General features: G+C 35.8%; 1 protein-coding gene and 1 pseudogene across 23 annotated transcripts in view; both read left to right on the forward strand.

The window, feature by feature from the left end:
• The window catches only part of HDAC9 (histone deacetylase 9), a 700487-nt gene that overhangs the window by 193090 nt on the left and 481260 nt on the right, over positions 1-26137 (forward strand). For 8 of the 23 annotated variants that reach the window (XM_023732289.1, XM_023732299.1, XM_023732293.1 and 5 more), the window contains 4 exons: positions 17363-17604; positions 21905-22055; positions 23039-23165; positions 24511-24632. In XM_023732289.1, the coding sequence (XP_023588057.1) occupies positions 17363-17604; positions 21905-22055; positions 23039-23165; positions 24511-24632 (642 nt within the window). The remainder of the gene's footprint in view (positions 1-17362; positions 17605-21904; positions 22056-23038; positions 23166-24510; positions 24633-26137) is intronic. The other 15 variants (XM_023732288.1, XM_023732290.1, XM_023732300.1 and 12 more) reach the window with 3 other exon arrangements.
• On the forward strand, positions 11077-15770 carry LOC111820785 (casein kinase I-like; annotated as a pseudogene).

Below are 26137 nucleotides of genomic sequence, written 5' to 3' on the forward strand. Positions count from 1 at the left end.
GTTATCAGGAAGGACCAGTCCCTGGAGAAGGACATCATGCTTGGTAAAGTAGAGGGTCAGTGAAAAAGAGGAAGACCCTCAATGAGATGGATTGAGAAATTGGCCGCAACAATGGGATCAAAGATAGCAACAATTGTGAGGATGCCGCAGGCCAAGACAGTGTTTTGTTCTGTTGTACATAGAATTGCTATGAGTCAGAACCGACTTTCCAGCACCTAACAAGTACAACAGCACTATCTACAAACTTCTCTCCTACCTGACAGGGAGAGGGCACATGAGTAACTCCTATACAAGTATACTTCTTTTACACTGAATAAAAATTGCATTTTTTTTGTTGTCTATTATTTCTTTTGTTTAACTTGGTAATTAACACTTTTTTTTTAATTTCAAGGATTATAAATTCTAAACCATTGATTTAAGTCTTTTTTTTTAAAATAAAAACATGCTGAGTGAAGTATGTCAGTCACAAAAGGACAAATACTGTATGATCTCACTAATATGAAATACCTAGAATGTGCAAATGTATAGAGATCAGAGTTTAATAGTGGTTACCAGCAGCTAGAGGGAGTGGGAGAGGGGAATCATTGTTTTGGAAACATTGAGTTTATGGTGATGGAAAATTTGGCAGTGGATATTGGTGATGGATATACAAAATGATTGATATAGTTGTGTCACTGAATTGTATAAGTAAAAAAATGTTTAATTGGCAAATATTGTGTTGTCTTTATTTTTATAACAATAAAAAAAAGATATAAAAGTTTTTTATATCAAATGAGTTACTGAGCTGCTGAATCCTCTACTGGTCTGCTGTATATTGTGAATTTCATGGAAAAATTAAAAAAACAACAACAACATTGAATTCAAAATGGCTTTGCTAAGCTCTGTGATTAACAATATATTTCCTGTGATCTTGGGTTACACTGATTTAAAATTACATTAGTATCTGGAGGAACATTTGGATAACTTTTTTTTTTTCATAAGTTTTTTTTTTTTTTTTTCCTCACAATACCTAACTACCAGGGCTATTTAGTTTGAGGCACCAAATTTCTTTTCGTGGTTTGGCTACAGATCTATCACAAGGGTGTAATAGCCAACCTTGTAGGATTATTTAGAGCTGCTTGGAGGTACATAATGATGTTTCTTTAAAACCTCAAAGTTTTAAAATATTCGGTATAAACTAAATCAACCCACGCGTTATTAACAAAAATTTAAATGTCAAATAAATACAATACTCTTTAATTTTCAAACATTCCTGTAAAAATGGCATGGGGGAGGGCCGTCTGACCTCCTCTAACTTCACAAGGAGGAAGAAAAATCAAGCTCAACTGCCCAAGGCTGATCCCCATGAGGTGGAGGTCAGAAGTGCCTCCTCTCTCCACCATCTTTATCAATTCTGACACCAACTGTCCCTCCCACGGCACTCTCTACTTCTCTGCTGGGTTCGATAATTCATTGCAACGGCCACACAGAACTCACAGACAATACTCACAGTTATGGGATTTATTAGGGAAGTAACAGGTTACAGTTCAGGTTCAGAAATGCTCAGGATACAGTTCTTCCATCATGACAGCCTCTTCTCAGCTGTGCTCACAGGCACGCCTCTCTCTGGCCCCTCTGCCTCTGTCCTGCTTGGGTTAAGTGTTACTAAGCTCTTCTAGCTCTTGCTGATAAGTGCCCCAAGGCACCCCAGTCTGCCAGCAAGCCTCTTGCCCAAAGGGAGTCAAGCTTTCTTGCTCCGTGGGCCAGGAAGCCCATTGCCCCATCTTCTGTGGGTCTCTCCTGCCACTGTTTCTCTGCCACCAATTCTTGCCATCTTCAATGTTGCAGCTCTCTCTCTCTCAGTCTTCTGGTTCCAGGAGCTTCTCAGTGCAGGGATCCCAGGTCCAAAGGACACCCTCCGCTCCTGGCTGTTCTTCCTTGGTGGTGGTGAGATCCTTTCTTTCCCACCTCTGGGATGGCTCATTTTAAGCCTAGCGAGATGGCAAAACTGACTCCCTTCGTTAGGGTTCCATAGACTTTATTGGCATGGTCCCACCCAGTCACTTTGGTGGGAGTTACAAGACCATGGCGAGAAAAGCTACACAAAAGTGATCCATTGCACTGCAATTCCTTTGCTAAGATCATTCAAATGTTGATTTCTATGAAATATACTGGTCTTTTTTAGTTTTTTATGCATATATAGTATATTTGTAAGCTTGAAAATTACAGAGCAACTGCTACACAGATTGGAAAGGTCTTATGTCATTGCTTCATTTTATTAAAAACATTTCAACTGAACAAGTATTTGTTCTAGACCTAGCTTCATAGAGGGTATACTATCTCTGCCTTATGAAAAATAGGTAAATTAGGAAGACAACCCACCTGAATCTTTGAGTATGAGATAAGATGCAGTGTCATTGATTTAACGCCATTCTAATTTAATATTTATCATGTTTTTAAGTAAACGAGATAAAGAACGTAGGAGTTAAAAAAAATGTTTTCGTACATGGCCTTGGAAAATTTACTCGACCCTGTCTAGCGCTCATTATCCTAATCTAAATGGGGATTAAAATGGGGATGATAATAAGGTTGCTGTGATTATTCAGTGAGGAAATCCATACAAAAATCATGGTTAATACTCAGAACATATTGATCATTTAAAAACGCTATTCTGCTTACTTACATTTTTGTTTTCCAGTTAACTGCTTAATGTGAAGATCAAGGAATGAAGCCTACAACTAATACATCAATCCAATAATAATACTTAGAGCTTCTTTTATGTGGTATTTTCCTTTTCGACCTATTGTGTATCCTAATTATGTTTTATTTTAGATGACATAAACTGTGATAATTTTTAACCTTCTACATTAAGCCAGTAGGCTAGAGAGGAGGTTTGGGAATTTGATTAACATAAGGAAGTTCCATTGTATGAGAATGAAAAATGGCCGTAGATTGTCTACAGCAGGGGTTGGCAAACTTTTTCTCTAAAGGGCCGGGTAATAAATATTTTAGGCTTTAAGGGCCATGCAGTCTCTGCTGCACCTGCACAGCTCTGGCTTTGCAGTGTGAAAGCAGATGTAGACAGTATGGAATGAATGAGAGTGCCTGTGTTCCAATAAAAATTCATTTATTAACACCAAAAACTTGAATTTCATATAATTTTCATGTCACAAAATATTTTTCTTTAAAAAAATTTTTTTCAAACAGGTGGTAAGCAGGATTTAGCCCATGGGCAATAATTTGCTGACCCCTACTCTACAGAGCCCTGTTGGTTTTTAATACTTTCAATAATTTCTTACACTTTTGTTTGTACAAATAGTACCACTTCCAGTTGTAGGCTGATCACCTCAAAGCTGTTCTTAAAATATTGAAAAGCGTTCTGTAATGCTGACGGTTCTCTGAATACAGGCTATTTCTATAAACAGATACTATGAGTTCCACCAGAAATAGAAATTGTAATGACAGTCTAATTAAAGAGGAGCCACATAGAAGAATTATTACATTTTCATATTCCAAGTTCTAAATTTCTTTAATTATTGCACAAATATAGACACATTGGTCTCTATTTGTTTGTTTATATGGAAAAAGTAGATTTTTCTAACAGCTTCAGGCTCTTCTTTGGGAGAGACTGTTCCAGTATATCTAATAAATTGTGTCTTAATGGCTAATGATTATCTCTCATAATGCATAGGGAATCGTGTTAAAAAAAAAAAGAAAGAAATGCACTGAATAAGAAAAAAATAAACCACCACAGTCTATCCTGTCAAATCTTTTCTCACACTGTCAAAAAACAGCTGCCTCTTATTTTTTGTTACTACTTTCTTTAATTAAGAAATATATATATAAATCTGTGAACAATATACTCAAACCTCATTAATGCTGTTTAGAGTTAATCATGATTCTGTATATTTACCAAGAAGACTTCATTATTTCATTATTAAGCAGCCCTTACCTTCAAGTCAGTAGATTAACAGATTGCAGAGTAAGGATATAGTGAGAAGGAGAAGCAGAAGGAGGAGGAGGGAAGGAGGAAGAGAGAGAGGGAGAGGAGAGGAGAATGACAAAGGATATTGTCTAGACTCACAGAATTTTCTCTAGTTGAAAGAAAAGGATGAAATACCAAATTTGGAACTCCTAAATACAGCATTCCTTCTAGGAAGAGCATTTAAACACATATTAAGAAAGACGCTTTGAATTCACCTGAAAATACACAAATGTGTCAAATATGCAGAAATGTGCTCCATTACACATCTCTCTAAGGAATATATACTGACAATTACAAATAAATGCTTTCTTCACCTCTAAAAATAATAATATATAATATTATTTTGACAAAAGCTTTTCAATTTTACCTTATATCAAGACATACTCCAAAGTGAACTACGTGGAAATAAAATTGAATGTCTATTTAGTAGAACTCAAGAAGAATCAGAGTGTGATGGTTAAGTTCATGAACTCTGGAACTGAATGGTGTTGGTTTTGATTTCAGTTGTACCACTTACTAACTGTGTGACCTTAGCTGAGTTACTGTTTGACCTTCATTTTCCTCATCTGTAAAATGAGGATCATAATTGTGCCTATCTCATAGGTTACATATAGTACCACCTCATAGAATTGTAAAGAAGATAAAATGAATTAACATTTACTTTATAAAGCATTCACAGTGTGCTTGGCACGTAGTAAGTACCATATTAGTGTTTGTTCCATAATGTAAATTAAACAAAAAAACAAAAGAAACCTCTCTAGACCTGTCAAAATTATGCTGACACTCTCTAAAAATAGATTGTTCTTACCCAAATTTGGAACCAGTACAGGCAAGTCACAGTTTATTAGAATGCTTAAGCCCTGAATACTTTTCATAATTATTTTAAATCTCAAATCCAAAGCAATTCCTGACAAAAGATAATGGGTATTTCTGCTTAGGAGCAAAAGTGGTGCCACCATGTGGCTATAAGATAAATATAGCTACCAATCCATTAGGCTGGCAACGTTTGCAATTATGGAAGGGTAGATGAATTTTCATTTTTTAACATTTACTACTTTTTCCAAAATTGTAGGTACAAAGTGTTAATGTTATATATATTTTCAATTCAGAATTTTCAGATTACCATAGTTTTGATTCTCATAAAATAGGAATGCACTGTTCTTTCAAAGAGCAATAACATAATTTGCCTGTGATTTGAATCTAGCAAAATAAACAAAGAAATAACAACATTAGAACACTGATTTTCAAACTGAGTTCCGTGGAGTATGAAGGATTCCCAGGGGAAGGGACAGGAAAGGAAGTGAATGATTAGACTTTGGTTGCGCTCAAAATTATGTGTTGGGCCTATTCATAAGATTTTATTTGAAGGAAGCATCCAGCTATTTAAAGAAATGTTTTTATTTTTGAAAAGTCAATGCAATCCTGCATTAGCAGGTTTCAGTGAGACTTTGAGACTTATTTTTTTTGTTGGGGGGGTAGTAAATATTTTTTCAGAACTTAGGTAACAACTGAGATCTGAAGAAAAATAACACATTGGGTGAAGTCCTGGTCGCATTCTGCCGATTGAAGATGAGAGAATAGGAAATGAGAAGACAAGGTCTGAATCAAAAAGAAAAAGGACTGAAGTATCACCCATGGCATTTCTGCTCTTTTTCTCTTCCTACTTTCCTAATGTTGGTTGTTGTCTTGAATATATTAAGCACTGAAGCTTTCAGAAAATATTGGGGTATTTTTCTTGGTTAAAGGTAATTGTTTCTTGCTGGCAGGACACAGGACTGGTAAAGGGTCTTCTCTCTATCCGTCCACAAATCAAAACAGCACACAGTTACGTGCTTTTTGCAAAGGAAGGTAGCTGATAGAAGGGCAGGAACATACTCTTTGAAAAGTTTACTACCTGAATAAAGAGTAATTTGGTCAAAAATAGTGTTGTTAGGGAGGAGTATCTGTTGAGAGTCATTTATTCAACCAATATTTATTAAGTATATACTGTTACATGCTGGATGACATAACCAGGTCCAGAAGTTGCAAGGGGATTCTCTGCCTCAAATATTATGTTTTCATAACGAGAAGAAAGTTTTGTTGGCCATTTGCAAATAACAATAATTTAGTACTTGTTTGTAACTTAGAAGAAAATGCAAACTGTAGGAAAAAAAACATGGAAAAGGGGTAGTTTGTTCCACCTTTGTAATTCCTTTCAAAGTCAGTTTGCTCTAGATCCCAGATGATGTGTTATATGTGACTAAATAACTCTTAGATTAATACCTATCTTCCCTATTTTGAAAGATTAAAATTCCTCATCTACTGATGGTTTTATTTACAGGTACCATTACATCAAATTAAATTTTTAATATGAATTAGGTTCTTAGCTCCTGTTACCCTGAAGTCACATAAATTGACTGAATTTTGTTTCTATACTGCACCAAGCTCAATGAAGCTTTTACTCAGTCCTCAAATAGTAAAGAACTAGGAAACACTGCAATACTTTAGAACTAAGTGGGTATTACAAATTAGTTGACAATTCATGTTTGTGTTATGGTTTGTTATGACTGCTTAATTCAAAAGAGTATTTGCAGAGAGCAAGTTTGAATTAAGTAAATCAAAATAGTAAAGGCTTTGATTAAAAAGTTAGCTTTCTTTAACTTAAATGCTGATATTTCAAGGCCTACTGATATTTTAGTCATTTGTGGTTATTTTTGTTTCCGTTCAGACCCTGGGGAAATAAGGGACTAGTAAATCAAAGCCCAGATTGCTGTTTGCATTTATTTTCTTTTTATTTACTCCATGTGTTTGTACACTTTAATGAAACTGAAGACATGTATTACTTGAACAAAATCACTTTGAAGGGGATTGTATATTTGGAATAAATAATTATTTAATTCTTACTATTAAACCTATTCTTTTCATGTTTGGTAATTCACTAGTTCTTTTTATTTCATGATGATGCTGTCATAAATATTAAAGGTGAAAAATCAGCTAAGAATAGTTATATTACTAAAGTGGAATTGAGCAGTGTTGCCATCAAACTGAGGTTGTATTACTTGTTTTCCCATTTTTGATTTAAGGCATTTTCATATTTATTAATTTACTTCTTCATATGAAATGTGCTTTCTGGGACAAAATATAATACTACACATTTTAATAAATAACCTTCAACAGAAATCACTTCAGCATTAAAAAAAAAATCAACTAATATGCTAAATACAATGTCAAGGACTTTTTATTAAATAACTTTCAAAGGGCTTATTTTCTGTATTGATATTTATTGATTTCTTTAACTCTTCATCTTTTGAATTGGAGAATTGAAAAAATTCTTAGATTACAGTTTACCAGTATCTCAGTTCTGGTCTAATTTTCTAATAGTGTAACACAGGGTAATCTTTAATGAATTGGGTGTGTTTAGATAATTTGGAATCCCTGGGTCGTGCAGACAGTTAATGGGCTTGGCTGGTAACCGAAAGCTGGAGGTTCAAGTTCACCCAGAGGTGCTTTGGAAGAAAGGCCTGGCAGTCTACTTCCAAAAAATCAGCCATTGAAAACCCTGTGGAGCACAGTTCTACTCTGACACTCATAGGGCTGGCGTCAGTCAGAATTGACTGGAAGACAACTATTTTTTGTTTACTGGTTTAGATAAGTTAGGATTATGGCCTTAGATTTGTTCTCTCATCTCTTTTGGCTGATTATCACCTGAAGAAGTACACTGGGATCTTAGTAATGTGAAACGACACCTTCTGGTAGAAAAATTTTTGAGATTGTTTTCAAATACTTATTCACTATTGCCAGAAACTCATTCACTTATCAATAAGTAGTAAAGTAATATCTGTCTGAAATTCAAACAACCAAAAAGCCATAATAAGCAGAATGCTTTAGGATTTTAATGGGATATCTATATATGTGCTCAAGTGTTTTCCTAATTTTATTGCCACAAAAATCTGTGATTATCATTCATTCAGTCGTTCCAAGCGTGTATTGAGGTCCTGTAATGCTTTTATGCTGTTACCAGGTGCTGAAAACATAGCCCCTGCTGTCGTAAAAGTTAAAAGTGGTGATGTAGACAAGTAACCAAGTGTTATGAAAGGGAGTGTAAGATTTAATGGGAAAATGCAATAAAACTCAGACATCCAACACCAAGTCATGTTTGAGCTAAGATATGAAGGGTCTGTGTCAGTCTAGAAAAATGAGGTGGGATGAGGGGAAAAGGGTTCAGACAGAGACAGCATATATGAAGAACATTTGAGACTTAGGAGAATAGGTATTCAAGGGACTGAAACTAGTTCAGTTTGGCTGGAGAGAGTAGGTGGTGCTGAGGCTGGAGACATAGGCAAAAACCACATGATGGAGCAACAGTCAGGCTTTGTGAAGGAATGGGATCCAAGTGAAGGGTTTTAGCAAAGAACATGACAGAGACTTGCTTTACTAAAACAGGCAGTGGTGGTGGATAGATATTGTTAGGTTCATAAAATACTTGAGAGTAAAAAAGACCATTCTTGGTGATAAGATATGGATAATAAAAGGGAGAGAGGAGTCAAATATCACTTGCATGTTTCTCTTCTGGCTGCAGTTATTGAGACTAGGAACACCAGAGAAAGAACATTATGGGAAAGCTAAGTGGAAAGTTCTAGTAGTAGTTGTCAATATAAGTCAGAAGTTTGAAATAGATGTTTAGGCTGGAGATAGAATTATCACCATTGTTGTTAGGTGCTGTTGAGTTGGTTCCAACTCACGGTGACCCTATGCACAACAGAACGAAACACTGCCTGGTCCAGCGCCATCCTCACAATCGTTGTTATGCTTGAGCCCATTATTGCAGCCACTGTGTCAATCCATCTTGTTGAGGGTCTTCCTCTTTTTCACTGACCCTTTACTTTACCAAGCATGATGTCCTTTTCCAGGGACTGATCAGAAACAAATAAAGCCCTGGAAGCAAAAGGGAGATCACCATGGGGTGTCCTGGAGAGAAAAGAGAAGACGGCTCAGGGGGGAATCTGAAGGAACACCATAAATTTATGGATCAGTTTTCTGCCTTCCTTGAGGGCAGAGATGGTGTTTACTTGTCTTGTCAATTAAAAGATGTTTGACATTTAATAAAGCTTTACAAGTCTTTGCTGAATAAACGAGTGAATGAAAAACTACATGTAAATCTTATGATAATGTAAGAACAATGACTTCAGCATTATTTTAGCTACATAGAATTGTAAGCAGTCTTTGATAATTTCTTTACTTAGTATAAAACTTAAGAACTGATGCTGTAGTGTAGTTACTGAGTCAAAGCACTAAAGAAACCAGATACAAGGCATAAGGCATGGTCTCTGTCCCCAGTCAGATATAAGCCAAACAGGATACAGAGAATAACAATGTAAATACAAGTTATATTTTTTTTAGTTCCAAGTTACTGTTTAAAGGGGGAAGTAAGTTGCAGAAAATCAGAGAATGGGGATATCTAGGAGGTTTAAAATAATTTAAATGAACTTTGTGGAGTTCAGCTCTAAAGGAAGAAAGACTTAAGTTCTACTTAGTTCAGCCTATGGGTTTTACCTGAAAAACTCTCTCTTATTTCCCTCACCGTTTCCCCCATTTTCAATGCTTTAATCCATTAGTTGGATAGAGAACTGGAGAGAGATAAGGATGGACAGATATATAGATAGACAGACAGACACAGAAAGACAGCCTGATACTCTTCTCCAGTCTCTCTCACTCCATGCTTTCCAGTCCATGCTTTCTGCTCCCACCAGACAAATATAAGTCATTTCTTCATGCTTTGCCACTGCTTTAAAACATCTGATGTCAATTAGTGCTCACAGAATAAGAGAAAGGGTACTTAATTTAATCTCCTTTACTCCTCACAACAAAGTAGGTCAGATTTTGCAAGGGAATAAACTCAGGCTACCAAGGGGTTGAGTCACTTGTCTCTCTGTAGTTTGGTGCTGATGGCCATGGCCTCTGCCACATTGTCTGCTTTATGAAGTAACTGCTTCTTGCCTATTTTTCTGACCTCTTATACCACCTGTGCCTATTAGTATCCAGTCACACCAAACTGTTTGCAATTTCCTTTTTATTTTCCTGTTCCTTTGCACATGCTGTTCTTTCTGCCCCCGGTTCTTTTCCCTCCCTTTTTAATGGCCTTTGGAGGGCCAGGCAGACATGTTTTCTATGTGAAGCCTTTTCTGACTTGGCCTGGAAAAATCAGTGGCTTCTCTTTTTAATCCCCTTTTAATAAATAAGACTTTTTTTTTTTTTTTTTGCAGTCTGTGCATATATCATGCTTTGTCTCCTACCCACAGAAACTTCTCAACCCATCTCACCCACTGCCAAATTATATGTATTATATTGTGAGCTATGGCAAGCAGGGACCACATCATACTCAGTTTTATTTCCATTATAATTAGTAGAGTAAAAGCATATCATAAAAACAAACAACAACAACAACAAAAAAAACATAGCTGTGGAGTGGATTCCCACTCATAACGACCCTATAGGACAGAGCAGAACTGCCCCATAGGGTTTCCAAGGAGTGGTTGGTGGATTGAACTGCCGACCTTTTGGTTAGCAGCCAGTCTCAACCACAGCACCACCAGGGCTCCAAAAGCATATCATACGTGCTCAAAATATGTTTGCTGAATTAAACTGATAAGGAAGGAATATATATGGGGAGAAGACATAGTGTAAAAAGAAAAAGGTATGGAGGTAGTACTCTATGTTAGAAACTATGATCTCAAAGTAGCAGAAGATAAACCTAGAGAGGTGGGTTGAAAGCCTACTGTGATAATTTTGTTGTGGGCAAAGCAATATTTTAGGAAACCCAGTCTAGCTGTGATCCATAACATGATTGCAAGAAAGAGATTGTGAAAACCACTTATTAAAAAATCCTGCAACTGAACTCATTGCCGACCTCCACCTTGCTTGTTGATTGAGTACTAGTGCCAGAGATCCCTTTTCCTGAGTGCTCTGTGTAGGGAAGGAGCAGCTCCCCGGAGCTGGGGGCTCTTTGGATAGCTGGAGCAGAAGAACAAGATGGTGGCTTCCTTGGAGTGCCATGAGTGACGGGTTCCTCCAGGCAGTAGTACCGCCTGAATTCACTACCCCATTTTCAAGCTGTCATTGTAGGTGCCAAAGCCAGAAACAGGTGGCCACTTCACTCATGGTGGCCTTGTGGAAAGAAACCTGACAGGAGGTAGTGATCAGCTTCAGCTTGGTGGATTCTTGGCCGTGTAACACTGAGATGAGCCTCAGTATTCTGTTTCCTAACACCCCACCTACTCAGACTTACCCTGTGAAAAAGTCCTACAGGCTCGCATCCTCACCTCAGAGACGTAGAGTCCTGTCTCCAGCGCCCCCTCCCCCTTTTTCATTTCAGGATGGTGAGCAGCAGTGCTCCAAGACCAAGTTCATAAATTCATTATCAGAGAGGAATATCAACTGGTGAGAAAGATCAGGTCTAATTCCTTCTGGGACATTTATCTGAGGAAGTGACAGTGAAGCTAAAATCTCTGAAAGCCACTATCCCTGATTGCTGATTGCTGTGTCGGAGCAAACTGTAAGATTCCTCAAGGTGAAGTTGGTATCCCCACATACCATTGTATGGTCCTAGCCTTGAAGACATATTCAGTTCAAGAAGATTCACAATGAAAAATAGGTTAGCTGATGAGATGATCAATAGAAATGAATATGTACATACAAAGAATTTTATACACAGAAACTTTAAACCAGATAACTTTCTAATGGGTAGTCGGTGGCACTTTAGTGAGTTATTTCTTATTGATTTTAGTTTGGCCAAAAAGTACAGAAACAACAGGGCAAGCAACATATATTCACAGGGAAGATAATAACCTCTCTAGTACTGCCCTATGTACTAGCATCAGTGCACATATTGATACTGAGCAGTTTCAGACATGCCATGGTATCATCAGGATCCATGTTGATGTAAAGAACCAGCTTGTTATGGAAAGGCCTAGAGGCTGCTACAAAGAAACAAAAATTTAAAAAGATTAGTGAAAAGATGTCTACTATTGAAGTTTTGTATAAGGGATTTCCTGCAGAATTTGCCATATACTTAAACTAATGTTATGGGTTGCACTTTGTGAAAACCCTGATTCCATGTATTTAACACAGTTATTCTACATTCTTCTCTGGACGCAGAACCCCCAATATGACTCCATAATTGATTAAACAATTGATTAAAGCAGAAAACAGCACAGCAGGCAGCTCTTTCAGTGGGCATGGACAGGAGATGAAACCTCCAGAAGGTTTCTACGCATGAAAGGAAGAACAGAAGAAACAGAGTAGTACATTGCCATACATTTTTTTCTCCCCCAATCCAGAAATTTTAGTTCATATATTCACTTGCCACACTTGCCAGTGGTCATGGACAACCATTTACTTAGTATAAAGTACTTCATTTCAGTATAAACTAGCTCAAGGCAGCTTTGGTGATGCTATAGCCTGACTTAGAGCTGCTGGAATTATGAGTATTAACAGACATACTGAAACATGGTTCAAGTTTGCTTTTTTTTTTTTTTAAGTGGAAAAAGTAAGTTGTTCACACACACACACACACATTGGTGGAGAAATTGTGCGTAGTCCAAATTTTGTTAATATCTTACTCCTTCGAGATCTCATTTCAGAAGAATGATATGAGTTCTGATGGTTGTAAATGCTTACAAAGTTGCCAGTTTTTGAGTATATGAAAGTTTCACCCTACTTACCTGTGCTATAAATAACAGACTCTAAAATGAAGAATTAAGTAAAACTTCATGGCTATTAGATTTTCCTCAGGGCTGCGAATTAACTGCATAATTATCTTGATATTTAAAAAAAGCATATTTGTCATAGATATTTATTAACATCTTACAACCCAATATGTATGTATGTTGCTTAAATAAATGTAATAACTGTAAACATCTGTATGATCTGGGATTTTATTTTGAATTGGGAGCTTTTTGCTTACAAGTTCATTATAAAATAAAAGCTTTCTTAAATAACATTGCATACATTGATGAACACTACATAGAAGCTGGAATAACTATCAAAGAACAAATAAGAGTCGTAAAGAATGAACAGGACTTTGTAAAGTAACAATTGAGAATGGTCAATGTACATATTGAAATGTTCAGTAGAGCAGACATAGTTGATTGTATAAGCTACGTAGCCTTCTATTCCACTTAAAACCACTTTGTATTGTAATAATAATAATTTGGTATTAGAATAATAATATAAATATAGCATATATACATATCTTTATATTTGTAATCTCAGGCAAACAAGGTGAGTCCAAATAAAAAGTTACAGTGTCATGGTCCTTCCTCACAACTGCCATGAGATCTTAAGATTCATTGAAAATCATGATTCATTTGTAACCCATGCTATTTGTTGTCATCAGTGTCCTTTAAACATATGTATCACTGCATACCTGTTCTAAGTGATTTGTGAGGAATTTGCATGTTCCTAGACAAGGAATGGTGTGAACAGGGATGATTCCCTTTCCTCACTGTTAAAACCAGTGGTTAATTTTTTTCCTTGTAAGTTAATTATTTCTAATTATGATAATATGGCAGCTGCGGACAATGGCTTCTCTTTCACATTCTGTGATATAATAGTCACTGGGACTTGTTGAAACTCAGCCCGGGTATTGTGTTACTATTATTGCTCCTGGGGAGGCTTATTAGCCTGTCACAGAAGATGTAAGAAAAATTCATCATTCCTTTTAGGAACATGATGAGCCTTTGTCACCCACAATGCAATTAATGTTAAAAATAGAAAGAATGGCTAAGATATGATTATGATTAGCCAGAGATGAGCTATTGTCCAAGTAACAGGAACTAATCTAGCAGGCTAAAGATGACCTACACAGAACTGTCAGTTCGTTGATTGCCATTTCTCTCTGAGTTTGATGAAATATTCATGCCTTTGCTCTCCTCTCTGCAAGCACTATTGATTTCTTGTATAAACGCTGCTATATTTAGTCTAGACAAATGGAATGTGGATTGCTGCTGAATAAATTGGATGAAAGACTGGGATCTTGCCTGCCACTTTCTCTCAGTCTGGGGCAATTATTTATAATCAAGAGCAGTTTTTGTAAGTTGAGGGTGATTTTTCACAATTTAGTGATTAGTCTCTGAACAAAGGCAAGCAGTTATACATAATCATTTCTGTTGGGATAGCAGGTTAAGAAGTCAAATTACCCTTTGAGGTTTACAATAACTGTTTCAGAGAGTCGTGGAACTTTTTTTTTTTTCTTTAAGGGGTTCGATGCTTGCAGTTTATGGATAGTAATAATGCCAGCAAGAAGAAGCCTTTTAGTCCTTTGAAATTTTACGTTTTGTCTTTATAGGGTTAAATTCTGACCTTTGCTTATTGAGATTTCCATGTAAAATTTAGAGGTTATAGTTTAACCTTTTTAATGTAAAAATGAAATATATCACTAACAGTCTTTGCTTTCAGTTGGAATTATGATAACTCTATAAGGTAAAGCTCAAAAGCTTATGTTACTTCAGAGCCTTAATTGAAGGTTCTACATTGAACGCTCCAACTAAGAGGTCTTAAGGCCATCATCTTCAAGTTGATTCCAAACTTGTCACAATTAATTTCTCTTCTTTCACAGATACCATGTTTTAGAAGACATTGTCCACAAACCTATACTTTATCATTTTTCCATTTTCATTAAATTGACAAATGTAGAATCATAAGTGTAATCTTTTGATCACTACATTGAAAAATAATCAGTGGTAGCACTCCAAGATTGATACCAGTCTGCACACACCCACACACATTCACATTCAAATGACAAGCAAGGACATTTAATGTTTTATTTAGTATTTGCAGTTTTTCACATCTATAAATAGGATTCTCTTAGGCTTTCTTGAATTGCTGAAGATAGTTATTACATCCACATGGAATATGAACTTTGTAGTTCTCAACCTGGAGTCTGGAAAGCTAAGTTATATTTATATGAAACTCTTACAGTGTTAGAACATTAGATGCAATTTGGCAAAATAGAGAGAAGTAGAATAAAGTGGGGGGAATCATATTTCCACCTAAAACACAACCAGCTTCTGTATCTCACCAGCCTTTGCTATTAGAATTCAGACTGTAATATAATTAAAACTCCCCACTACAATATATGCTCTGTCAGGGCTGGAATTGTTGTCTCTTCTGTTAACTACTGAACCCCAATATCTGAATCCATGCTGGCACTTAAAGGTGCTCAATAAATGTATATTGACTAAGTTATGTTTACCTATTTTAAAGAGTTATAGGGTATATGTCACTTATAATGCTGCTTTTCACATAATATTATAAAAGCCTATATCATATTTCCATAAATATTATTTTCAATTACTGCCTATTTTTCCACAAAATGGATGTGACGTATTTCACTTAGATGTCTCCTTGTAGTTGGAGAGTTAGATTGTAATGATAATAATGCAATAAAAAATGTGGCATTAAGCTTTTTTTCTGTTAGTATTTTTTTCTCAAGCTATACACACACAAACACACACAACACACACGTATGTAATTATAATTGGTAATTAGAAAATGATACCTTATCTTCTTTTATAATTCTCATTTTTTCACTAGTGAAGGTGAATTTTTCAATTGTTTAGTTGCAATTTTATTTTTTTCTTCATCCATATATCTAGAAGTTTTAGTGTTTTTATTTTCTAAGGTTTAATAGAAATCATGTACCATTTTAATTTTCATATTTGCTCCCAATGTTTTTTTTTAAGCCACTTAGTATTGATGATTGATTTTAATGTATAGAAAATTTCTCTTTTTATATAATAGAAACAATAGCAACAACGAACATTTATTGAGGGATATAAGTGCTGGTGGCGAAGTAGTTAAAGAGCTTGGCTACTAACCAAAAGGTCAGCAGTTCGAATCCATCAGCTGCTCCTTGGAAACCCTGTGGGGCAGTTCTACTCTGTCCTATAGGGTTGCTATGAGTCAGAATCGACTCAACAGCAGTGGGTTTTTTTTGGTTTGGTAAGTGCTTTGAATATTTTATCCTTTTAACAACTCTATGTTGTTACTGTTACTGTCATTATCTCTATTTTACACGAGGTAACTAAGACCTACAAAGTTTAAGTAACATACCAGAATAACACAGGTAGAAGAAAGGGAACAGGCATTTAAATTTTAGAGCAGAGGTTGAAAACTGGCAGCCTACATGTCAAAGTTTACTTCAGAGGCTCTTTGTTTGGTTTTCAGAGTATTTATACCTTTTGAATTTCTTTTAATTCAAAAATTGGATGACTTCTGTCTACCCTGGGACCTGTATTTCTTTTGTCAGTGATTAGTTAGATCTGAGTTGTGGCTGACCCCCTTGGAAGAGGCATACAATACAATTCACTACCGTTTCCCCTCCACAGTTCCCAATTGTCTTAAACTCAACCTGTTTAACTCAGTTATATAACTTTTCTGATTCCTGTGGGCAAGGGTCATATTCAAAATATTTAGCAACTAGTTTGGCGTAAGTACTGATAAAGCAGAGTGGCACCAGCCGTAAACAACTGGTATAATCTACCAGGTGGATATCTACCCTGTTTGTCAGCTTTTCTGTTTATACCACTCTTTAGAAACAGCTTTGTTATCTATTAGGACTTGTGCTAAGTGTCTTGAATACGTTCTCTCTTTTAATTTTTAATAATTTAAAACATTATCTTCTGTAATTCTTAGTTCATCAAGGCTTTCTTTCTCTAGGCATTTGATTAAATACGTGTTTTATGTCCCCTCACACTTTTCCTGCCTTGTTTATTTTGGAACAAGGTAACTCAAATATAGATTATTACTTAAAACTCACTCATTCTCACTTCTTGCTGTTTGGATCTGGCACCACTGCTGCAGTTGAGAAGTTAATCTACTCACCATTTCCCACATTTCAGCATGTAAATTTGTATTCTTTCTCAGCCAGGTTCGGTAACCCTGCAATTATATTACTAGCTTCTTTTTTAAAGATAGAATGTGTCTCCTGACTTTGATTACAAAGTAATGGTTGTGAGTGCACAGATTCAGTTGTGTTAGAGGTTCTCTATTATAACACCTTCCTCTCAGTTAACTTAGAGATTTTATCTTAAGTTGACTTGATTTTTGTATGTGGTTCGGTAGAATAAGAATTATGAACAACTTTGATACTGGTGAATAATTACAGTAATCTTTGGAGAAAGAGAAATATGGAAGATTTATGGCAAATTGTTGAATGAAAATTAGCATATGTTCTATTTACCAAAACTGATATACAGAATACCTTTGTCATCATTGTAAAGACCTGACTAGAATCATTTGCTTCAAGTTTGTTGTTCAAGGTATGGTGTTCCTGTGTTTTTTGTTTGTTTCCACAGAGATGTGCTAATTTTCTATTCCTCGCATTCCCCCCTACCCCTTCTTTTGTTTCTGGTTCTTCAGTGGATGTGAAGTCAGAGGTTCCTGTGGGCCTGGAGCCCATCTCGCCTTTAGACTTAAGGACGGACCTCAGGATGATGATGCCTGTGGTAGACCCCGTCGTCCGTGAGAAGCAACTGCAGCAGGAGTTACTCCTTATCCAGCAGCAGCAACAAATACAGAAGCAGCTCCTGATAGCGGAGTTTCAGAAACAGCACGAGAACTTGACACGGCAGCACCAGGCTCAGCTTCAAGAGCACATCAAGGTAGCAAATGTTTTTTTGTCTCTGACCTTACCCAGGTGGCCTGCACGGTGACAGGGGCAAAGAAGGAGCACTGGGGGAAAGTTTTGCTGTGGTTAAGACATGGATGTATGGCTTTAAGGATATTGTGACTGTACTAATGGAAACCATGGGTCAGTAGTAAGAGTGCCAGCCAAAGTCCTGCTTTGCTTTTTGGAGGGATCTGTACCACTCTTGTGCCCTTTAGCTTTATAACATGAATAGTAGGGAATAGTAACTTCTCACCCCCTTTATAGATTCTCTTCTCCAACCTTATTTTGTTCATTTCCCTCTTTTATTCTTCCCTCAAGAACAACCATGAGCCTGTGAAAATCTATTTTATATTGCTAAGAATATGCATATACTACTTATCAGAAAGAGACCTGGTGGCACAGTGATTAAGAGCTACAGCGAGCTAAGGCTACTATCCAAAAGGTCAGCAGTTTGAATCCACCAGCCACTCCTTGAAAACCCTAGGGGGCAATTCTCCTCTATCCTATAGGGTTGCTATGACTGATCAGAAAGAATAAATTAGTAACTTTATGTAAAGAAATAACTTTTTTTAGTCTTTTTGTCTATAACTAGATGTTCTGAGTATGTCCTACTCTTCCTTTTAGGGAAAAAAAAAAAACCTTATAATGTATACGCTCAAAATAGTTGCATAATAAACTCAAGACAGTTATGTATGAAGAAACCAGTGCAAATATTTTCAATGTTGTTTATATGAGTCTAATAGATTGTAGATAAGAATTTAGTTAAAGAAATTGGGGAATGGATGACAATTTGAGACCCAACTTGTTTAAATTTTTCTGGGAGAAATGTCCGTGTCCCAGAATTTTTTTTTTTTTTTTTGGTATAATAGCTGATTTTATTATCAGATTATTTTAGATGTATCTATATATCTATTTCTTATCTTGTATATTCAGGGGTAAGTATTACTATGTCTTTATTTGTAAAATGTCTTTCAACTTCTTGATTAAACAGAAGTAATAACAAGGTTATTTTGATCAGAATAAGTAGATGTTTAAATGTATTATGGCAGCAATATTAAAGCACCAAATATTTATAATATAAAATTCCATTTTATATTCAACTCCTTCAAAGACGACTTACTTATTACATTATGTTATATCATATCATATAATATCATATTACAGACCTTTGATCTATTACTTACTTGCATATCAAGTACTAGCTCTTTGATGTGAGGTTAATATACTGTATGTTACACACGTAACTTGAACCTTCTACGTTTGTCTGCCAACCACGCCCTCCCCCTACAAGGTATTTTCGTAAGTGCAGTATGCTAATTTTTTTGTTTTCCAGCAACATGTGAAAAAAAATGCCGTAGAGGCACTTACGAAAATACCTCACGGGTGAAGGGAGCAGTTGGCAAATAAATGTAGAAGGCACACATTATTTACAGAAAATATGGTAGATAACTAATCTGCGTTAATATTATATACTTTTACCCCATTAATATTACATGTCTGAAAAGCTGAAATACTATTTTCTTCCCTATGTTCCTTGTTTTACAAGATATTTCCTTAGCCTGAAAGGTCTGTTTTATCTTATTTTCCTAAAAAGGCTCTTCATTACTTGATATAATGTATAATCATTTTTTTTCTCTTTTACTAGTAAACTTTACTAAAAAAGTTCTTGCATTTTATTGATCTATCAGAAACCTTAAAAATAAGAGTGAGGATTTGGGTCCTATATGGAATCAGTCGCTCCTGGCTATATTTTGCAGTATGAATTTCCTTCGTTTAGTTTGTTGACTTATTTTTGAATGAATGCTGAAGCATTATTTCAGTTTGACCTTTGAAACAATAACAGAAACAATGATGTCTAGATCTTTTTTATTCCTTCTAGGCCTGTTAGGATGGCAATGATGAATCAGCAAAATTTATATTCTTCAGTATATTTTAAGATTTAAGAAACTATTTTGCTACTGTATGCTGAGTCATATTTTCCTGGATACAAGGCAATACTTAGAAGTTAGTGCTTTAGATACTTCCTTTCATTCAGGTTGGGTGCCTTTTGTAGCTGTATATGTCAATAAAATTTTTAAAAAAGTGATTCGTTGCTTGATTTTAGTGAAAAATTAATAATAGCAGGTAGGTAATTAATTGTTCCTTTAGTATAAACAAAGTGATATAGTAGATTTTCTGACATCTGGAAAGTATTGAAGAAAAGGTACTTGATGAAAAAGGAATCTGAGGTAGCTGGAAGGAAAGTTTAGCTTTTAAAATTATTTTTCGAAGTAATAAGTTGTTTTCTCAGAAACTAAAGACATACTTAAAATTTTCCTTTTAAGAGTAGGAAGTTTTTTGCTTTTTAAAATTTCGTTTTGTTTTTTATGGCTAATGCTGAAAGTTGATGCTTTTAGCATTTATTTGGGTTTTATTTTTCTGAGGAGACACAGTGCACAGTTAGCTGATATTAGCTTGTTTAATCTCTGGCTTCTGTAATCAGCATCTGTTGAGTTAGATGCTGTTATCCCATTTTTCCATCTAGTACGCTGAGACCAGGAGAAATAATGTAACTTAGCCAAGGCCACACAGCTATTAAGTGGCTGCTCCAGGAGTTCTAGTCTTGTCTTGTCCACCTTCAAAGCTACTACTCAGCCTGCCTCTCTCCTGGGCTAGGACATCTAGAAATAGAGGAGTAAAGTTTAGTTTGTTTTTATTTATTTTTAATCTCATCCCAGTAATCCTTGATAATAGTAGCTATGGAAATTAAGTTCTTGATTTTCTAGGTTCCAGGAGAGATTACAGTTCAATCACATCGGGGCATTGGGTGAAATACTGAATCGAATTCACCAAGCCCAATTTCTGTACAGAATTATAGTTAAGGCAGAGTTAAGTACAAATTCTTCTCTTACAATGGAATATCTGAAAATATTAAGGGGCTAGGGTACCAAAGTCAAAATGCCGAAGATTTTAATATGAAGTGTAACAAGAAATGCTTCTAACCATACCCCTTCAGGGCCTGGTGAGGACTATCATGGTTGACATAGAAAGTTGGCGTCCTGTTGTTCCAGGGGTGACTCTGATGCCATTCCACATAGCTTTTGAATCCCTGGACACTGCAAACGGTTAAGCATTTGAGTACTAGCGAGAAGATTGGAATAGAGGCTTGACAATCTGCTTTCGAAAGCTCACAGCCTTGAAAACCCTAAGGAACAGTTCTTCTCTGCGCACATGGTGTTGCATGAGTCAGAATCGACTTGTCAGCAACGTGCGACAACAACAAATTTTCAGTAAAAAATTCAGAGTTTAGGTAATCTAATGTAAACAGCAAGTTTATATTAACTTCATTAATATAATCTTACCTATGAGGAAACTAAGGCTCAAAGTAGATTAGTAAATTGTTCTGATCTCGTATTTTGTAATGTCATGGCCTTATTAGAACTCAAGGTCTTTAGTTATTACTCAGTGAGCACATTTAATGTTCTTTAAAAATGTCCATTTCTTAATCTGAGAGGAAACTGACATGTCAAGATAGTTATTAAGAATGTTTTATATTCATGTTATTCATGATTTTGAAGTGAATTTAAGGACTTCCAAACAATAGTGAATTAAAATGTAGTTTTATGGGAGTGATTTCTTCTTGACCTGTGTCTTTAATCTAAAGGTTTTTATGTCTTTGATGAATGAACTAAACTATTACTGTTTCATAGAAGAGCATACATATATATGTAGATTACATTAGTTTATTGAGAACTTTCTCTGTAAGCTTTCAAAATTTCTACCGTTCATTCTATTTTAGATAACCAACCAAAAACAAAACAGATGCTGTCAAGTCAGTTCCGGGTCGTATTAACTCTTACCAGGCAACTCTAGTCACTTTGATTATTTTCCGGTTAAGAACTGAAGATTTTAGTTGTTTATTCCTGATATGAGAGACTTTGTGAAATATACTTCTGGGAAGTCCCGTCTTTGCCTGTTTCTTATATTTCAGATGTACAAAAAAGTTATCCAGGGAATTAAAGAGTTAACCAATAAAAACTAAAAGACCTGAGTGAATTTGGTAATGATCTTTGATAAGGTAGCACAGGTCATGGAGCCACCTAAAAGCTAGCTTGTTGATAACATTAGGACCATCCATGGCATTAGTTGCGTGTCTTTAAACTCCAATAATTTACAAAAAAAAGGGGGGATGGGTAAAAAATACAAACTAAATACTAACAAGATCCAAAAGCTCATACTATTTCAATTATGGTCAGTGATAGCTGTGAAGCCTAAAGAAATTGCACACTCTCATGTCTTTCTCTTCTCGCAAGTTGCAACAGGAACTTCTAGCCATAAAACAGCAGCAAGAACTCCTAGAAAAGGAGCAGAAGCTGGAGCAGCAGAGGCAAGAACAGGAAGTAGAGAGGCATCGCAGAGAACAGCAACTTCCTCCTCTCAGAGGCAAAGATAGAGGACGAGAAAGTAAGAGGCACCAGGGTAAAAGAGGGATTCCCTTCCCTCATCTTAAGCTGATCATCATTCAGAAAGACGCCTGATAAAGAGTGGAATTAAACTTGTCAAAATTGTCTGTGTTTAATTAAAAAGAACAAATAATACATTATAGACCTAAACGTAAAGCTTTGACATTCACGTAAAGGTGTTCTTTATTCAGTCTACAGAGCATTTCAAGAAGTAAACATAACATTGTTTGGCAAAGATCCTAATTTCTGCTGTTTCAAACCTTAAAAATAATGTTACGCTAAAGCCGTCTAGTGTAAGCTTTTCTGTTAAACAATAAAGTTACTTGCACATTTTCTCACTATGCCTTCCTCCTGCTCTGGAAGTCAAGCCCTGCCTCCATTTAGTTTCTGAGTTCTGAGGCTTCGGGATGATTAAAGGCAGAACACTTGCAAAAGAACTATCCACAAGAGGGAGACAGATCCAAATAATTCCCCTGTCTGAGGTCAGTTCAAAATCAGGTCGTAGCAAGGTTTAAAATGTGATGACTTGAACTAGAATTGTCAGCAATATTTATTTGTTTAATGCTCAAAGGGGTTTAAAAACAGTATGGTTTTCAAACTAGCAATTCAGGAAAGATCATTTTAATGTGCTTAAGGGGCTTATATAGTCTTGATTTTTTTGAAAGCAGTGTTTTGTTTTTTCCTTAGCAGTATTTTTTAAAGCTTAGAAAATAATTAATATTAATTCTGGGAATCCCCTTTCTGCAAAAGCAATTAAAGAGAACATTGAATGTCTTGAAATTTGGCAGTTTAAACAGCAGTTACAAAAAATTTCCATGCCATTTTCTAAAGCCTATTTAGACTGGTTTTTCTTCAGCCTGCTGTGTTCTTTTAATAGGTAAACTTTATAGGCTGTGACCATTGATGTTACTTCTTAATCTTTGCTGAATATTCTAGAGGCAAAAACCCCCAATCAACATCTGTTTCTGTGTATGTGTGTTTCAGGGGCAGTGGCAAGTACAGAAGTAAAACAGAAGCTTCAAGAATTCCTATTGAGTAAATCAGCAACGAAAGACACTCAAACTAATGGAAAAAATCATTCCGTGAGCCGCCATCCCAAGCTCTGGTACACGTATGTTCAGTGTTTGCTGTTTTCATTCCCAGGGGTAGTAAAGAGTACAGGTTCTGTAGTCTCCTGGCCTGGGCACAAATCGTGAGCCTCCCAGTTTTCAGCTGGGTGACTGTGAACAAGTTCTTAGATCCTCCAAGGCTCGGGTTTCCTTCTCTGTAAAAAGAAGATAATGATTGTACCTGCCCTGGAGGGTTGCTGAGATGGTCCCATGAAGTAACATGGTAAAGTGCTTAACATTGAGCAGGGCTTAATAAATGTGTTGGCAATTATTGTCTTGAGTGCAAGGAAGTATATAAGTTTTTTGTGGAATGAATAAATGACACATGGTGGGTGGGCGTAGATGAAATTAATTCATATTTTACATTTTCCTATTCTCAGATGGTGCATCTGATATCTATACAATAATTTCTGAAATTTGGCAGTGTGGGATCTTATCTTACTTGGCTTGATATAAGATGGCAGAGGTCTGAGCTATTTTTAAAAGTTCAGAATATTTTGACTCAATTAACAGAAATGAGGAAGGAAGGCATAAGAGGGAAGGAACAAGAAGGTAGGTAATGAAATAAGTAAATCTAGATCTTCAGTTACTAGTTTATCCCTGCCGACCTCCCCTCATTTTTCCACACAGTAAAACGAGACATACAAGCTGATAACATAATACACTGTAGTATTACAATTTTTATGCAACCATGTTTCCCTAAGCCCCGTGAAGAGATGCTATGCAATGCACAATTCTCCAGTAGCACAATCGCATCTTTTTCCACTGTATTCACTCAGGAAGGAAATAAATTCTTAAAAACCAGTTGCATATTAAAGAGGAGTGTGATCGCCCATGTTTACTATTGGATTTGCTGTATACATCGGGAGACAGGAGGCTTGTGGCACTGTATTGTCTCTTCAATAGAAAAGCCACCCTCGTGCACTCTCTTGGACTGTTCAGTCATTTTCAAAAATGAAATCTTTCTGTATGTTTACTTTTGCATTACTTGCTATACATTGTTGATATAAAACAATTCAGATGATGACTTTCTTCACTAGTATGGCTCTTAAGAAAGCATACACTTTCTCAGATTAACAAAACCTCAGCTCTTAGTAAGTTCTCTCCTTTAGTGAAGCTAACTTTTCTATGTGAATAAACACACAGCATGCATTCTTGGGAATCCTGCATCATTCTGTAACATATGCTAAAGTGAACTTGGTTACATGAGGCCATGGTTTGTGCACAATAAGAAGAAAGAACATAAACACAGCTGAGACACGTGTACAGCATGTGACACTGATTATTGCTGACCAAGATGCAGTAAAATCTCCAGAGTAAATGGTGAACCTTCTTTGTCTTTTGTAGGGCTGCCCACCACACATCATTGGATCAAAGCTCTCCACCCCTGAGTGGAACATCTCCATCCTACAAATACACTTTACCAGGAGCACAAGATGCAAAGGATGATTTCCCTCTTCGAAAAACTGGTAAGTTTGTTTAGCAAGAAGACTCCATTTGCTCTTCGATAACATACCTGTAATTTCATTTCACCATGCCTCCAGAGGAAAACGAAAGGATATTATGCCCTTCTGACCCCTTCCCCCAGTGTAAACACGCATGTGCACACACATATATCCACACACACACAGATTTCTATATCAGTTGGTTCAGTATATAATCAGAGTACCTTTTTTAAATTTAAAAGTTTGTCATATGTGGATTCTAGAAAAAAATCATTACCTTATTAGCAATAAAGCATAGAATAAAGGCAAATAGAGGTACGATATCTCAGGAAATTTAAACTTTCCCCATTAATAAAGACCTTTGTGACTTCCTCCATTCTGATTTTCTGCTGAGCCTTAGCCATTTATTACAAAAGTGAGAATGATAAACTTATTTTTGTTGCAATTATTTTAAACAACTTTAAATTTTAATTGTTTAAGTGGTAGAAAGAGATAAGGCCAGGGCTTAGTACTTCTGAGTAAGTGACTTGCCTAATGTCTCCCAGATTACAGGAGAGCTAAGAGTGAAGTGTCTGTAGTCATATTAAAATTTGCTTGAGGAAACTGGGACAAGAAAGCTTCTATTGGGAAGTTAGTAAATAGTCCTGTGACTCTAAGGCTGGTCCTCATTTTCCTGGCTTCTTATTCTTTCTGAGCACTTTGATATGTGCATACTTAATGTGTTATATGCTCTTACCATCATAATAAATATATTTAAACCTTATCTAAATATAATCATAAATAGAATTTTTGTACATTCTGTTCTAAATCGTATGGTGTTAACCAAATATAGTTCTTTAGAGAATGTTGTAAAATTTTTAATTTTTGTATCACAACTGATCTGAAAAAGTATTCAGACAGTTTGGTCCATCATATTTTATTCAGGTCTATTTGAAGAAGTATATATCTATGTAATTTGTATATGAAATCTACAGAGCAAAATGCTTTAAAATAATTATATTCATTTTCCCAGGCAATTTTGAGTAATTAAAATGGATATAGATTGTAAAAACACATGCTGAAGCTATTTTCTGTCATATCATTTACCTGTAGCATAATGAAGCTTTAAAAATAAAATCAATCATGAGTAAGAACGTAATACCAACCATCTAGCCCATATTGTGCCACACACTGGAGAAGGACAGTCAAGTATTGCAAAGCACTCTGTACTGTACTGTTTTAATAGCCTATAGATTTTTGCATTTCTAATCTAAGATGATAGATATAGTGATATATTCTTCAATAGAAAGCTATGCAAAGGAAAGAGTGAGTTTTATGTACTGCATCAGAATTTCACACTATTATCTACAAAACAGACTACCTTTTGAATAAATAAACTCTGGGGTAAAAAAAAAAAGGAAAGTGAGCTTCTATATATTTCTAAAACATGGAGTAGCTTATGAAAGCTGATCCACAAAGGAGGTGAGTTTTAGAACGCGGGGACTTTGATCTGCAGCCTTGACATTTGGTTCTACCAGTGGCATATGTAG

The sequence above is a fragment of the Trichechus manatus genome, unplaced genomic scaffold (assembly GCF_000243295.1).
Source record: "Trichechus manatus latirostris isolate Lorelei unplaced genomic scaffold, TriManLat1.0 scaffold00050, whole genome shotgun sequence".
Taxonomy (NCBI): Eukaryota; Metazoa; Chordata; class Mammalia; order Sirenia; family Trichechidae; genus Trichechus; species Trichechus manatus.